General features: G+C 51.1%; 1 protein-coding gene across 1 annotated transcript in view; it reads right to left on the reverse strand.

The window, feature by feature from the left end:
- Positions 1 to 1,592: 1,592 nt before the first annotated feature.
- Glp1r (glucagon like peptide 1 receptor) overlaps positions 1,593 to 14,438 on the reverse strand; it is a 35,949-nt gene continuing 23,103 nt past the window's right edge. Inside the window, exons 6-13 of the mRNA XM_036168129.1 lie at positions 14,119 to 14,272; positions 13,173 to 13,332; positions 8,412 to 8,472; positions 7,811 to 7,880; positions 7,611 to 7,699; positions 7,157 to 7,295; positions 5,364 to 5,405; positions 1,593 to 1,852 (exon numbers count right to left, since the gene is read on the reverse strand). Coding sequence (XP_036024022.1) covers positions 1,685 to 1,852; positions 5,364 to 5,405; positions 7,157 to 7,295; positions 7,611 to 7,699; positions 7,811 to 7,880; positions 8,412 to 8,472; positions 13,173 to 13,332; positions 14,119 to 14,272 — 883 coding nt within the window. The 3' untranslated portion in view covers positions 1,593 to 1,684. The remainder of the gene's footprint in view (positions 1,853 to 5,363; positions 5,406 to 7,156; positions 7,296 to 7,610; positions 7,700 to 7,810; positions 7,881 to 8,411; positions 8,473 to 13,172; positions 13,333 to 14,118; positions 14,273 to 14,438) is intronic.

Raw genomic sequence — 14,438 nt, forward strand, 5'->3', positions numbered from 1 at the left:
GTTTCCACTTCTCTAGTAACATAGACACAACACTCAGGTGAAGCTGAAGGAGAAGAAATTTTCTGCTTGGTGTGTTTTATGGCCCATTACTATCTCCCATACGTATCCTATGCCTCTCCGAGGGGTGCAGGAGAATGTGCCTAGTAAAAGCATTGGGGAGGCCCCCCATTTTCCACAGGATCAAGGAAAGATCAGCCTCATGAGAGAATCCATCTGAAGCCACCTCCACCCCAACCTCAAAAGAGGTCTGGACTACGAGGATTCTTTCCATCTCTGGAACCTTCCTTGGCCTCTATGAACTCATTGTCTACTTTCCCAGGGATGCTGTCCTTGGATTTGGGTCTCTGCAGAGCTGTCCCTGGATGGCTTTCTCATGGTGGCCGAGGGCAGGAGTGATAGATTGTCCCCATCCTGCCCTATCTCTACTCATCATGTGTGGGAGGAGTCTGGGGGGATAAAATCAATCACTTCCCCCACTCCCCTCAAACGTAACAACAGCCACGATTTAGTTTTTCCATGGGGTGGAAGAAATCAGAATTTTATGTTTATATAGACACTGCCACTTCAATAAAAGAAAAAGGATAAAGTGTGTGTGTGTGTGTGTGTGTGTGTGTCTGTGTGTGTGTGTGTGTGTGTGTTCAAAGTGGGAGGATTTCAAAGGCAGGGGAGCCCACCACCATGGTAGCATCAAGAGCTGTTGGTTTCAGAGGATGTACCCCAATTCCCATCCAAGACATGGAATCTGGTCACAGATAAGATGGAGGTATGGAGGCCGTGGATCCCTTGTTCCTCTAGATTCATGTCATCAACACCCCTAGCGGGACATTCCTGAAGTGTCTCCAGATGAGCCTTAGAGGGCATTTGAGCTTCTTTACACCAGAACGGGGGTTCACACCCCAGGTCTGGGCTCCTCACGGTAGGACTTGCCCTAGTACCCTAGGCACAGCAGAAGCTGAGAGAGCCAAGTGACTTAAAAGGCCGGGTGAGAAGTGGGCACCAGCAAACGGTGACCTCTGAGCATCTCCTTGGTACTTATCCCCAGCACCACAGGGAGCCACTTCCAGAAAGAGCTGCGGGTTGTAGTTCCAGCAACCCCCCCCCTCCCCACAAGGACAGACAGGATGGTGAGATGAATGGGCAGATGAGGGAGCGCCAGCAGCCCAGACACACAGAGAAGGCCCCTCTTCTCTCATGAGGAGGATGACGCAGCTAGCAACCCCAGACAGGCACAGAGCACAGCCACTCACCTTGCCAAGCTCTGTGCTGGCTGAGGTCAGAATGGCGGGTCTCTTGTGGAACTGCCCCCTCGCACAAGCCCCAATCCCACTAATCAGCAGTTGCCCTTGAGTAGGAGTCCGGGGTTGATTTGCTGTTCTGTCCGAGGGAACCCCAAGGGCCCTGTGGCTCTAACAGGAAGGAGTCCTCCTCCTTTTAGCAGCAATCATTTCTTCCTCTCTTCCTGCCACGGTGATTAAATTAGCAGGCTGTTCTCCTTGGAGAACATGTGTCTACGGTCCCGGGAGGCACTGCCCACTTGCCTGTCTGATAGGTTTGGAGAAGGAAAGCAAAGGGTGTGGGTGTGCCTATGTCCCTGCCCGTCCCTGTCCCTGGGAGGGTCTGTCCCACCTGGGATGGCCACCTAGCCGGCAGCAAGGACCACAGGAGGGGGGGGCAGCACTGGGGCTCAGCTGCAGGAAGCCTGGCAGGTAGCTGCGTACACGCTGCTGCCCACGGTGGCCCCACTGCTTACACTGCTGGTGGGACACTTGAGGGGCTTCATGCTGCTGTCCCTCTGGATGTTCAAGTGCTCCAGCCTCCAGCGCTCCCAGCTCTTCCGAAACTCCATCTGGACCTTCCGTGGGAAAGCAAAAAGAGAGGGAAGCGAAAGCCATCAGGCAAACCAACTGCCCACAAAATGGCCCTGTTATTACATTAGCAGGGAAGGGAAAAAATCCACTGGATTATATTAAGAGACACAAGTCAAGGTCTTCAGGCGCCTAAATTAATATCCCAATAAAATTGTTTATTGTTGTCTCCTATTCTCTGCCTCTCCTCGGGAGAGAGATGGGCTTGACGACCTAATTGTCCCTTTCCATCTCCAGACTCGGTGATTCAGCTAAGTACCTTCTACAATCCATCACAGTATTACTTAGCAGGGGAGAGTGAGAGCGAGGAGGAGATACGGAGAGGGAGAGAGAATCGGGAGAAGATGGAACCTCACTAGAAAGTGCTCTCACAGTGTGGCTTAGACAATTGAGAGGGGAAAGGCTCTCCACCCTAACCCTGGTGACACCCGTGTGGCAGTTGGAATGCCCTCGGGAGCTTTCCTTTGTTTCCTTTGGGTCTGAGGTGGTGGTGGTGGTTGTTTTTGTTTTCTGACAATGTTCATCTCACTATATAGCCCAGGCTGGGTTCGAACTCTTCACCTTCCTGTCTCAGCTCCCTGAATTACAAGCGTGAACTGTCAAGTCCAGATTCTCCTTAAGGTTTTCACTCAGTCTCTGAACCTCCCAGGGCAGGGGAGGGGTGAAGGAAGCAAGGAGGACTAGCCAAGATCCAGGACTTCTGTGCCTGGCTTTGACTGGCCCGTCCAGAGAAACTAAAGGGAGTTTGGCTGGGCAATCTGCCAGGTGAGCTCAGCCAACCAGATTCCCCAGTGTGCTGACCTCTCAGAAGGATAGATGCTGGAGGACCAGATTGCTGGGGCAGAAAGTTACCCAGAACGCTGAGGGGCTCTGAATCCCTCCAGGGTCTGTGGTAATGCTGCAGCTCTGTGACCAGGTTCCAGTGAGAGCCGTTATTACAAGCTGCACAGCATGTCCTGAGGGCTAGATCACACTTCAGGGACTTATTCTCACTGTCTGCTCTTCTATCCTTGCCCCCAGCCTTTCCATCCAGGAGTGTCTAGGGACTGTGTTCCTTTCAGACCCAAGCCATCAAGAGGGCCAGCGGCCAGCAGCTGTGTACAAGAGGTTCCCCGCCATTGCCCCCACCTGCCCCTAAGCAAACACCCCTCCTCTACTCCTTCCATGCCATCCATCTTGCTAAGCCCAGCCAGACACCCTGTGTGGCCACATGCCATCCCTTAAAAGAACTTCTGTGCTGGGTAGAGTGATGATCGCCCAGAGCCTGCCTGCCAGGGCGTCTTGGTGTCCCAGACAGTGTCGTGGAGCCCAGGCCTAGGCGGTGAAGGAAGGAGGTGGAGCAGACACTACCTATGGCTGCCTTGCATGGCTGGGTTTGTGTAGTGCTAATAGCTAAATCTCCCAGTCTTCCACTTGGAATAGAGGGAAAAAACTGGTAAACTGAGGCACACCAAACTAGCAGGACTTAGAGCACATGGTATCTCTTGATCTTGTCTCCCTAGGTACTTTTTCTGAGTCTCCATGGTGGCCCCGGTCATCACAGCTATCCTCAAGAACCATTATCTATGGGCTGCAGGGGATGGTCCAGTCAGTACATTACCTGTGTCAGAAACCCGAGAACCTGAGTTCAGATCCCCAGAAACCACATAAAAAGTTGGGCAAGGGGAGCTGGAGGGATGTTCCAGCAGTTGAAAGCACTGGCTACTCTTTCAGAGGACCTGAGTTTAATTCCCAGCAGCCATATGGCTCATGACCATCTCTAACTCCATTTCCAGGGGATCCAATGCCTTCCTCTGGCCTCCATGGGCACACAGACATATATGCAAGTAAAACATTCATACACATAAAACAAAAATAAATCTTAAAGACCAGTTGAGCATGTTGGCTCAGATTTATAAACTCAGTATATATATATATATATATATATATATATATATATATATATATATATATATATATATATATGGCAGGTGGATCCCTGGGGCTTTAACCAGTTATGAACTTCAGATTCAGCAAAAGGTATCATCTCAAAAACAAGGTGGGGAGTGTCTGAGGAAGACACTTGGCAAGATCCCTGGCTTCTACACACATGCGCACGCACATACATATCCATACACCCAAAAAGAAACACCATTTTGATTTCCTTCCTTGTTAACCCTGGGAAGCAGCCATTACTCCTCGGGAAAAGTGGGGCGAGCAGAGGAGCAGAACTCATAAATATCTCCCCAGGTCTCAGCCAGGATTAGAATCCAGGTCTAGTCCAACTCCAGCACCCTCATCTAACCACTGGCTTCCTGCCTGCCACAGCTCTAGAAGCCCAGCTGGTCCCTGGCTGTGTCTCCTCCCCACGCACAGAGCACTTGATAGACACATCTACATCTTCCTCCTCTAAGCACCCATGCTCTGACATGAGGTCCTCCCGCTGATCAGTCAGAGAAATGAAACAGAGAATGACCTTGGGGCTGATGAGATGGCCCAGTGGGCAAAGGCATTTGCCACCAAGCCAGATGGCCTGAGTTGGATCACCTGAACCTACATGGAGGAGGGAGAGAATCAACTCACCCCAAGTTGTCTGACTTTCCTTTCATGTGCACTCTGTGGCACACACACCCTGCCTGCACCCGGATGGATGAGTGATTAAAAAGTAAATAAATAAATGACCAGCCGTGGCATCTGCACCACTGAATGTTAACCTGCCCTCTGAGCACTAATGCCCAGCATCACATCCCAAGAATCCCTGACTCAGAACCAAATCAGGCTCAGGGTTTGATAAATCTTTCTTATCTCCACTGACCCCTGGGGTAAAACAGGCTGAGCACTCATGGCTCCTGGGCGACTTTACTTTGGCCCTCAGACATAAACCACAGTAAATCCATCACCGCCCCCCCCCCATCCCCACTCCTCACCGACCAGCAGCTGGTCCAGGCCTTGACAGCCACATGAGGCCAATGTTCAAGCCATCTTCTCAGGTCACAAGTACCTGGCATTGCCATGGCAACCCTGGATCTGGAGAACGGCTCTTGTGGGCAGAGGCCACAAGAGTGGCCAGGGCACATGTATGTTAAATCACTTTGCAGTAAATCAGGTGTGTCCAACCTGTAGCCTAAGGGCTACATGAATATTAGGATAGCGACAAATGTGGCCCCTATCATTTGTGGATGACAGTGACATACAGCAAGGTCACAGGTTGAACACCCCCAGCTTGAAATAGTCAACATTAACCCTTTAACACGAGGCTGGGTCTTCCCTAAGCTCTTATTTCATTAGGAGTGTGTGTGTGTGTGTGTGTGTGTGTGTGTGTGTGTGTGTATGTGTGTGTGTGTGTGTGTTGAGGGGAGCACAGAATAGAATATAAAGGCAAGACACCACCTCAATTTTCAGCCACAGTGAGGGGACTGGAAGAATAGAAAGACTGAAGAGAACCCCTACTGCATAGCCCCACACCAGCCAATGGCAGCAGCCCCAGCAGGGTCCCTACCATCCCCCTGCAGACCTTACCTCATTGTTGACAAAGCAGTACAAGATGGCCACCATCAGGCCCTGGAAACAAGAGGTGTGTTAGCAGGAAGGGACCCAAGAGGAGGCAACCAGGTGACTCGCCTCTGGGATTCCTCTCCTCAAATCAGGCAGCCCAGACTGGCTTGGGAATAGACAAGGGTTAATTTTTTTTTTAATTTTCCAAAATGAATTTGTGTGTGTGTGTGTGTGTGTGTGTGTGTGTGTGTGTGTGTGAGAGAGAGAGAGAGAGAGAGAGAGAGAGAGAGAGAGAGAGAGAGAGAGAGAAAGTATTTACATGCACCATGTGTGTGCAGGAGCCCTTGGAGGCCAGAAGAGGACATCTGACATCTGATTCTCTTGGAATAGGAGTAATAGGTAATTGTATAAGATAGCACATGGATGCTGGGAACCAAACCTGGGTCCTCTTCCAGAGCAGCAAGTGCTCCTAACTGCTGAGCCATCTCTCCAGGCCCAGTTTCTTATATTTTTCACTCATGCTGCATCATCTAATGCTAGTGAGGAGGACCGGTTCCTTGCTTTGAACCCATATGACACATCCCCACCCCCCTAACTCCATCCTGTGTTGTGTGGCTAGTTCTTCTGAACTGAGATATTCCTTCCTGGAAGGAAGGAAGAAAGAGGCTCCTAAGACCTAGGAAACTCATGGAACTTGTAAGACCCAGGAAGTTCAGAAAGTTACAGACTCCTCCATGGGGTTATATGAGCAGTCGGCAGTTTTGGAAGAAAGAGGAGTGTGGTAGTTTGAAAGAAAATGCCCCCAAAGGGAGTGTCACTATTAGGAGGATTTGTTGGAATAGGTACGGCCTTGTTGGAGGAAGTGTGTCACTGCGGAGGTGGGCTTTGAGGTCTCATATATGATCAAGCCACACCCAGTGACTCAGAACACTTCCTGTTGCCTGTGAGTCAAGATGTAAGAACTCTCAGCTTCTTCTGAGAGCTTGTCTAGAGAAGGACATGTCTAGCATGTTTTCCTGAACGCTGTCTTGCTTCCTGCCATGACTACAATGGACTAAACCTCTGAACTGCAAGTGAGCCACCACAATGAAATGTTTTCCTTTATAAGAGCTGCCATGGTCATGGTGTCTCTTCACAGCAATAGAAACCCTAACTAAGGCAAGGAGACTCTCCTCCATGGAGCTGCCTGCAAATCATGTAGGGAGCTGCAGGGATGCTGCTTTTGTAGGTCATCATCCACACTGGGATGGGCTTTTCAATGATGCAGCTGCCTTTGAGTCACCAATGGCCCTGTATCCAAGCCCAAGTTCATTGGCTCACCACCTGGACTTCAGTGGGATCATTTTCTTTGTCAACTGTCAGTATTCTATGCGGAGTGAATAGATATCTGTTCGTGTCTTCCTAGGAAAAGTCACACAACCCCCTGTAAACCTTGTTTTAACATCTCCGGGCCTCAGTTTCCAGTTATGTCAAGTAGGGGCCATCTCACAACTGTAGGTCCTGGGAGGATTGAATGCATTGTGTGTATAAATTGCCTGGCAGGATGTAGTGGATGGCAGTGCCTCTCTCTAGATGCCCATATGCCCAGGTCCACATCTGAGAAGACTTCTTGTCCTATGGGCTTACAAAGAAGACCGACTTCTATGTCAAAATACCTGGGGATACTCGCTCTGGCTCTGCTCCCACCGTGTGATTTGGGGCCCAGATTGTTCTCAGGCCTTATCTCATTCATCTTTCCCCATGTGCATGATGCAAGCTGGTGCCACCCCTCCCTCACTTTGGGACATCCCAGGCGTGTGCCCCCAACTGTGAGTCACCTGGAAGGAAGTGAAGGAGAGCTCTGTGAACAGCTTGATGAAGCGGAGGGTCCCTCGGGCATGTTCGTCCATCACAAAGGCAAAGATGACCTCATGTGTCCCCAGGAGGGGGATAAGCGTCAGAGTGGACTTGGCAAGTCTGGAGACAGGGTGAGACGGCTTGTGTCATTCAGCCACTTGTACACAGATAGCTCTTTGCTCTCTGTGCCCACCATGGACACTTTTCACCGAAAATACCCTGGACAAGCTGCCTTGGTGTGTGTGTGAGAGATGGGGGCAGAAGTCAAGACTCTAGAAGCTCAGGGGCTGTTAAAATAGAGAGAAAAGCTCAGGGGTTGCAGACCAGACCTGAGGGGAAAAGAGGGCTACAGCAGACTCCAAACAGAGTGTCCCAGAATCTCTCTGGTGAAAGGGAAGGCCAAGGGCACCCCTGCAGCCATCTTGGTTAAGGTACCTGCATTTGATGTCAGTCCTGCACATGAGATTAGCCTTCAGTTTGGATACCACAATACAGATGACCCGGATGAAGATGAGAAAGTTGACCTACAGAGCACATGGGCAGGAGGCTAGGACCATTCACCTTTCCCCAGTCATTAGCCTGGTCCCAGGCCAGATCCACCAGCTTCCATTTCAATCCCCAACTCTGTCACTTACCCCAATAGCAAAGAGAATGGGCAGTCGAATGATGAGCCAGTAGTTCATGTTGGAATTCCTGGTCCAGCAGCTGGGGAGGAAGAGAAGGGCACACAAGGCATCCAACTGGACACTCAGAGGCTCCAGTGGTGGCTCCAGTGGTTGGTGCAGGACACAGGCACAAATGCCCAATGCCAGCAAAGTGCTACACCCAGCCACAGATCCATGCAGAATCCTCTAAGCATCACATACCCCACCCCAGAGTCCTCAATACATGGTCACACACAGAGAGACCCATGCTTCTCCCACATAATCATGGACCCCTGCAAACAGTCATATGCACACCCAACATCATACACAAAACAACAGGCTATTCACTCTGATGTTCATAAAAGCCATCGGGAAGGCATCATGCACTCCAAAGGCCAGCAATATTGATCATCGTACCATCCCAGGGCAGGTTCAGGGAGTAGAGATTAGAGACGGGATTCATATGCCAAACTCCTGCTGGCCCTATGAGTCTTCCCACACAAGTAGTAAACTTGTGCTCCGGGGTTCAAGAGTCCCATAGATTATAAGGACGAGACCCCAGCGCACCACACTCCTGCAGCAAGACACTCACCCCTCATCCTCATAGAGGTATTTGACAACGCCCCAGGGGATAACAAACAGCAGAGGAACACCTAGTGGAGAGAAGGAAAGAGAAAGAGAAGAGAAGCTGGCAGGCAGGACAGAGCTGCTGCCACAGTGCCCAGGTCCTCTCCACACCCTGGACCCCTCACATCTCCAGCCCCTCGACCTCCCTGGCCCTAAAACAGTGCTTGAGAGAAGGGAAGTGAAGGGTTTCACACTCATGTTCCACATACTTCCTCACAGAGTTCGTCATGGTCCAGCCCCTCCTGTGTGCCAGGTGCCCTGCCAGGATTTGTCTCCAGAATCTTGGCTGTGAGATCCCAGGACAGACACTCATGTAGCACAAGATCAGTACAACGTGGTGGGGAGCACATGCTGGATGAGGAGGGGACCAGAACAACTCTCTGATGCTCCATCCTCCCTCTTTACAGCCCATATGCCCATCTCAGTCCACACCTTAGGTCCCAGAAGCCCCTTCAAGTGTCTGGTCCCTTCCCCATGTACCTGTTCAAGGCCTAGAAAAGAGACAAGGCCTGTCCCGTTTATATAGAGGCCTACACAATTAACTAACTGCAGCAGCAATACTTCTCAGTGAGCTCTAGGCTTTAGACACGTGTTCACGTGACACTAAATGGTGGAGTCTTCAGAAGATGGGGCCTGTGGGCAGAGGAGATTTTGGGACGACCCCTCCCCCCTGCCACCTGTCCAACCTCTCATTTTTCCTTCCTGGCATGAGGTGGACTATTTACTCACTCATATGTACCCCACCACTGTAATGTGGCACCCCCACATGAGGCTCAAAGCAAGGAGTCTGCCTAATCTTTGACTTGAATCTGCAGAATGGTGATCATATAAATAGCCCTTTTCTCTTTATGATAGCAACATCCCAGATATTTATTTTATTATAGCAATGCAAAGTTGACAGATATAGCTTAGAGGTAGCCACTTAGATGGTTCCCAGTGATCACTACCTCTAGGTATTCATATTGGTTGTTGTTGAGATAGGGTCTCAAGTAGCCCAAACTGGCCTCAAACTTTCTTTTTTTGCTATAAAGTCAAAGATGACCTTGTACTTCTGATCTTCTTCCGTCCACTTCCTGAGTACTAGGATTATAGACTTTTGTTCTCTCTCTCTCTCTCTCTCTCTCTCTCTCTCTCTCTCTCTCTCCCTCCCTCCCTCCCTCCCTCCCTCCCTCCCTCCCTCTCCCTCTTCCTCTCCCCTTCCCTGTCTCCATTTAATTGGGGAAGTAGAGGGAGGGGAGTTGTCACACCAAGAATGTTCCCTGACAGTCTACAGAGAGCTCCCTACAGCAAGAAATGGAGGGCTCCTACCCACAGCTCCATGAGTGAACTTGGAGATCGATTCCCCAGGCAAGCCCTAGATGGCAGTAACTCTGACTAACAGATCTAGCTAGATATTCTGAGTCAGGGGTGCACAGCCATGTTGAACTCAAGACTTTAAACTGTGAGATTGTAGTTTGTGGCTCTAAGCAGCAAAGTTCAGAGGTCACTGTTAGACAGAAATGGAAAAGAGTCTGGCTGGTTCCTAAGGTCTACAGGGTAGACTCAGTGTGTGCTGAGCAGGGGGACCGGCCATCCTCTCCCGGCAGCTGGGGAGATGGATGGGAGGAAAGAACACATGTAGGAGCAGATTCTGGGGCTGTAAGCCTACACCCACTCCAGCCATCCTCAGAGGCTTTCTGCATCAATATCTCATTACCTGCCTCTACCTAGGCCTTTCTCAAGTTGGTCACGTGGATGTCTGAGGTAGGTCACAGTGTGCACGTTAAGGTGTGTGGACACAGGTTTTGTGCACGTGGTGGAGGATCTATGCATGTGCACATGTGGCTTTGGGACATCTCTCCCAGGTGTACATTTCTAAGGCAAAACTACTTCAGAACCTTTCCAATCACCATCATCAGGGTCCTCAATTTATTGGGGCCCACACAGTCACAGCTGCTGAGCAGACACAACTTGTGTGTCTGGATCACTGTACTGGCCCATGATTCAGATAGGGGAGGGGATCTAATAGTACACAGCTGGCCAGCATCCATCAGGTCTCCCTATTGATCCATTCACTAATGTTACTATTACTATTGTTTAAAAGTTTTATTACATTCATTGTGTGTGTGTGTGTGTGTGTGTGTGTGTGTGTGTGTGTGTGCGTCTGTGTCTGCTCATCCATATCTATGCTCAAAGGTGTGTGTGCAAAAGTGTATATACCCATGAACATGAGGGCCAGAGGACAACCTCAGATGTCATTCCTAAGGATCTGTCTACCCTGTTTTTTGAGTCAGAGTCTCTTGCTGGAACCTGGAGTTTACCAACTAGGTTAAACTGGTTGGTCAGTAAGTCCTGGGCACCCATCTGTTTCTGTCTCCCTGGTACTGGAATTACAGGCAGGTGCCACAACTCTTTTATGTGGGTTCTGGGGAATCAAACTCCATTCCTCATGATTATTCAGTAAGCACTTCCACTGAGTGAGCTATCTCTCCCCACCCTCTATTTTTACACAGACCAGCCATCCAACATCCATGATAGGAGGGGCCTGGGACACAGCATAGACCCTGTTCCATAGAATATGCCCAGTAAGAATGCAATGAATTTATCAATGAGAGAAGGGAGGCTCTCTAGACAAGACCGTGCAATTTCTTGGGCCATACATGCACAGAAACATCAGGTGGTGAGTCCTCCATCAGTTGCTGTCCTGAGACCTCACTCCAGAATGAATGAGCTTGCCACCAGCCAGCTCCGATGAGCTCCATCCATGCATTAACATCTGATGGACAAGGCCCTTCAGAGCACAGCTCTGTCACCCACATGGTGACATTCCCCTTGAAGGCTACACGTTCTCCAAGACAAGCCAGGGGAGAAAGGGCAACCAGAGGCACAGAACAGGTCTTGGGAAGTCATGTCTCCCCACCAACACTTATCTCCCTTCTGGGGATGCCCAGCTGCTCATGGATGGCAGCACCAGTTGATGAACCTTTTAGGAGCTTTCCACAACTCCACAAGTCTTACTTTTAGCTCAGCTGCACAGGAAGCTGGAAGTTGTCTGCCTATCCTGACTCGGGCGAGGCCTCCTGACATGGCCATAGAGCATGCAGGTCTCTGTGACTCTTGCTTCCTCTCTGACCCTGCCTCTCCCCACTCCAGTTCCTCAGAAAAAGATATCCTTGTTGGGGAAGATGTCCCTGAGGGTCCTGAGCCCTGAGCAAGGATAAGCAAGAAAGACCTGGTACCCTTCCTTCCCCCATATCCTACTTAAAGACCTCCAGAGTACCATATGTCCACTGACCATTACCAACTCCCTGCTTTCCTGAACACATCGCTTTGCTTGGTCCTGCCCTCGGGTTGCCATGGTGACAGATACAAACAGCACTGATGTTATTTCCCAGAATGGACAGATGCTATCCGTCCCCCACACAGAGGAAGCCCTTCCCTGAGTTCTCCTCAGTGGCCTGTCCCTGCACCCAACCCTAGGGAGCATCAGGACTCTCCAGATGTCCCACCTGATGGAGTTGTCTGGCAGGATAAAGAGGCGTAGGAAGGAAGGAAAGATCTAGTTGGGTGGGCTGGGTCTTGGAGGAGGAGGAAGAAAAGGGACGGTCGGGAACCTCTACATGCTGAAGCTAGGGCCACTTTCATCTGTACAGAGACCTAAGCCTGCTCGGCAGAACCAACAGAGGCCTGAAGCGAAAAGCAGAAGCCAAGGTCTGTGCTTGGCAAGTGGACAACAAGGCCCAGAGTCAGGAAGTTAGTTGCCTCTTGTGACTCGGGGTCTGCTCTGTCTTTAAGGCCCTGTTGTTCTCTGGTCTTAACACTTCGGTTACACTAAACCCCCACCAGAGCTCCTCACCCATGAGGTTGGCTGAGGAGCACCCGAAGAAATAAGCAGGGTGCAAGGAGAGTGCGGAGGGGCTGAGAGAACCAGAGGGCGGGGTCCTAAGGGGCTGGAAACCTGAGGCAGCTTCCTGGAAAGTGAGCTAGCAACCGTGCAATGAGGGGGATGCTCCCGGCACCAAACAGCATCTTGGAAGGGCAGGATGAGGATGGGAGAGCACACAGTCTGCTCTGACTGAGCTGAGCTGTCTCTGGAAGCCAAGGCTGGGAGGGACCAGAAGAGCTCTAGGGGCTGAAGGTACGGCATGAGAAAGAAAACCCTGGAACTCCAAGGCGAGATCAAGAAGGGCCCCCACCCTCCACCCCAAATGAACTGCAATCCTCCCCCTCCACGTGACTCTCATGTGGTGAGAGGTAGAAACACAACCAGAAATGTTCCAGCAAAAAAAAAAAAAAAGGCACAATAGTTCTCAGTAGACTTCTTTTGGCTAGAACATTTCTAGCTGGGCTCCAGGCACATCCGCAGTCCACCCCTTTCCTCGATGCTCACCTCTCCCAATTTGGCTCTCTGAATCCTTCCCTCTATCATTACAACAGTAGCCTACCCCCGGCCCACCGTGAGGACCAGGATATAGCACCTCCCACAGGACCCCTGTTGCCCTGCGCTGGGTATGAAATGCTCTCCCCTTAGTATTTGAGGACAGTATCCTGACTTCTAATGCTGTGGTGGCAAGGTTAAGGGTCAGGGTAGGGGGATGTGCAGCCATATGAGAGTAGAAGCATCTATTAAGAAAGGAGATACATTAAAAAAAAAAAAAAAAAAAAAAAAAGACAGGGTAGGGTCTGCCTGCCACTCCTTGCTGCAGGTTCCCATGGAGGTGGGGAGGTGAAGGACTGTAGGCCTTACCCCAGCCTATGCTCAGGTACAGCTTGAAGATGCGCTGCTCCGAGAACACTGAGAAGGCCAGCAGCGTGTACAGGTAGACACCCTCCACCAGCAGCCAGTAGTAGTTGGCCGCCACACAGTACTGCATGAGCAGGAACACCAGTCGGCAGCTTAGAGAGTCCTAGGGACAAAGAAGGGTCCCATAGGGACAGCAGCCCTGCCTGCACCTGCCGCTCCTCACTGGCCTGGCCTGGCCACTGTCCTACCATGCTTAACACAGGATAAAAGAGTTTTCATACGGCCAGGGCCACTACTGGGGACTGTCTCTGCTTCAGTTCACTGAACCCTCCCTACCCTGAGAAGAAAGCGCCTGCTATTGTCCCCATGCTGGGAAGAGAACCGAGCCCTGCAGAAGTTATACATCGTGTCTGAATTTATACACAGCGAGTGCACGGGAGAGCTGGGATGCAAACTCAGGTCTGCACCCAGAGTTCTTCTGGTGTCTCCCACTGAACTCCCTACGGCAGAGTCTCTTACCCAGAGACTCGCTTGCCCAGGGTGAACTGTCTCCTCCATCCCACTAGGGGCTCCCCATGGTGGACTTCCTCTTCCATCAGACTGGGGGCTCTGTGGGTTGGACTGCCTCTCTCGTCAAATGAGGCCTCTCAGAGTAGACTGTCTCTCACATCAGACTAGGGACTCCCCAGGTTAGACTGCCTCTCATCACACCAGGGGCTCCCTAGGGTGTATTACCTCTCCCATCAGACTAGGGCTTTCCCACATGGTAAACTGCCTCTCCCATCAGACAGGGACTCTCTGAGGCCAAATCTGGGATACTTTTGCTGTTACCCATCCCAGACTTACGCAGTGGACCTCTTCACCAATGTCCTTCCCTCTCCAGGCTCCCCAGGCCCCAGGCTCCCTGGGCCCCCCAGGCTCCCCAGGCTCCCCAGGCCATGCCATGCACCTGATAGGAGAGGAGTCCATCCCACTGGTGCTGTTGGGCAGCCGTGCTATACATCCACTTGAGGGCAGCATCCTTGATGAAGACGGACAGGGCCCGGAGGATGAAGGATGCAAACAGGTTCAGGTGGATGTAGTTCCGGGTGCAGTGCAAGTGTCTGAGGGAGAAAGCAGGGCCCTTCCCTGACAAGACCGTTAACACTGGCTCCCAGCCAGCTTCCTCCCCACGTCAGGCATGAGTCTCTTTCTTCCTTCCTCTGAGAATGTCTTTCTTCCTCACAACCTTAGAAAACCCCTTGAAGCACTGCCTAAGAAGCCCTCAAC

This window comes from Onychomys torridus, chromosome 18 (assembly GCF_903995425.1).
Source record: "Onychomys torridus chromosome 18, mOncTor1.1, whole genome shotgun sequence".
NCBI lineage: Eukaryota > Metazoa > Chordata > Mammalia > Rodentia > Cricetidae > Onychomys > Onychomys torridus.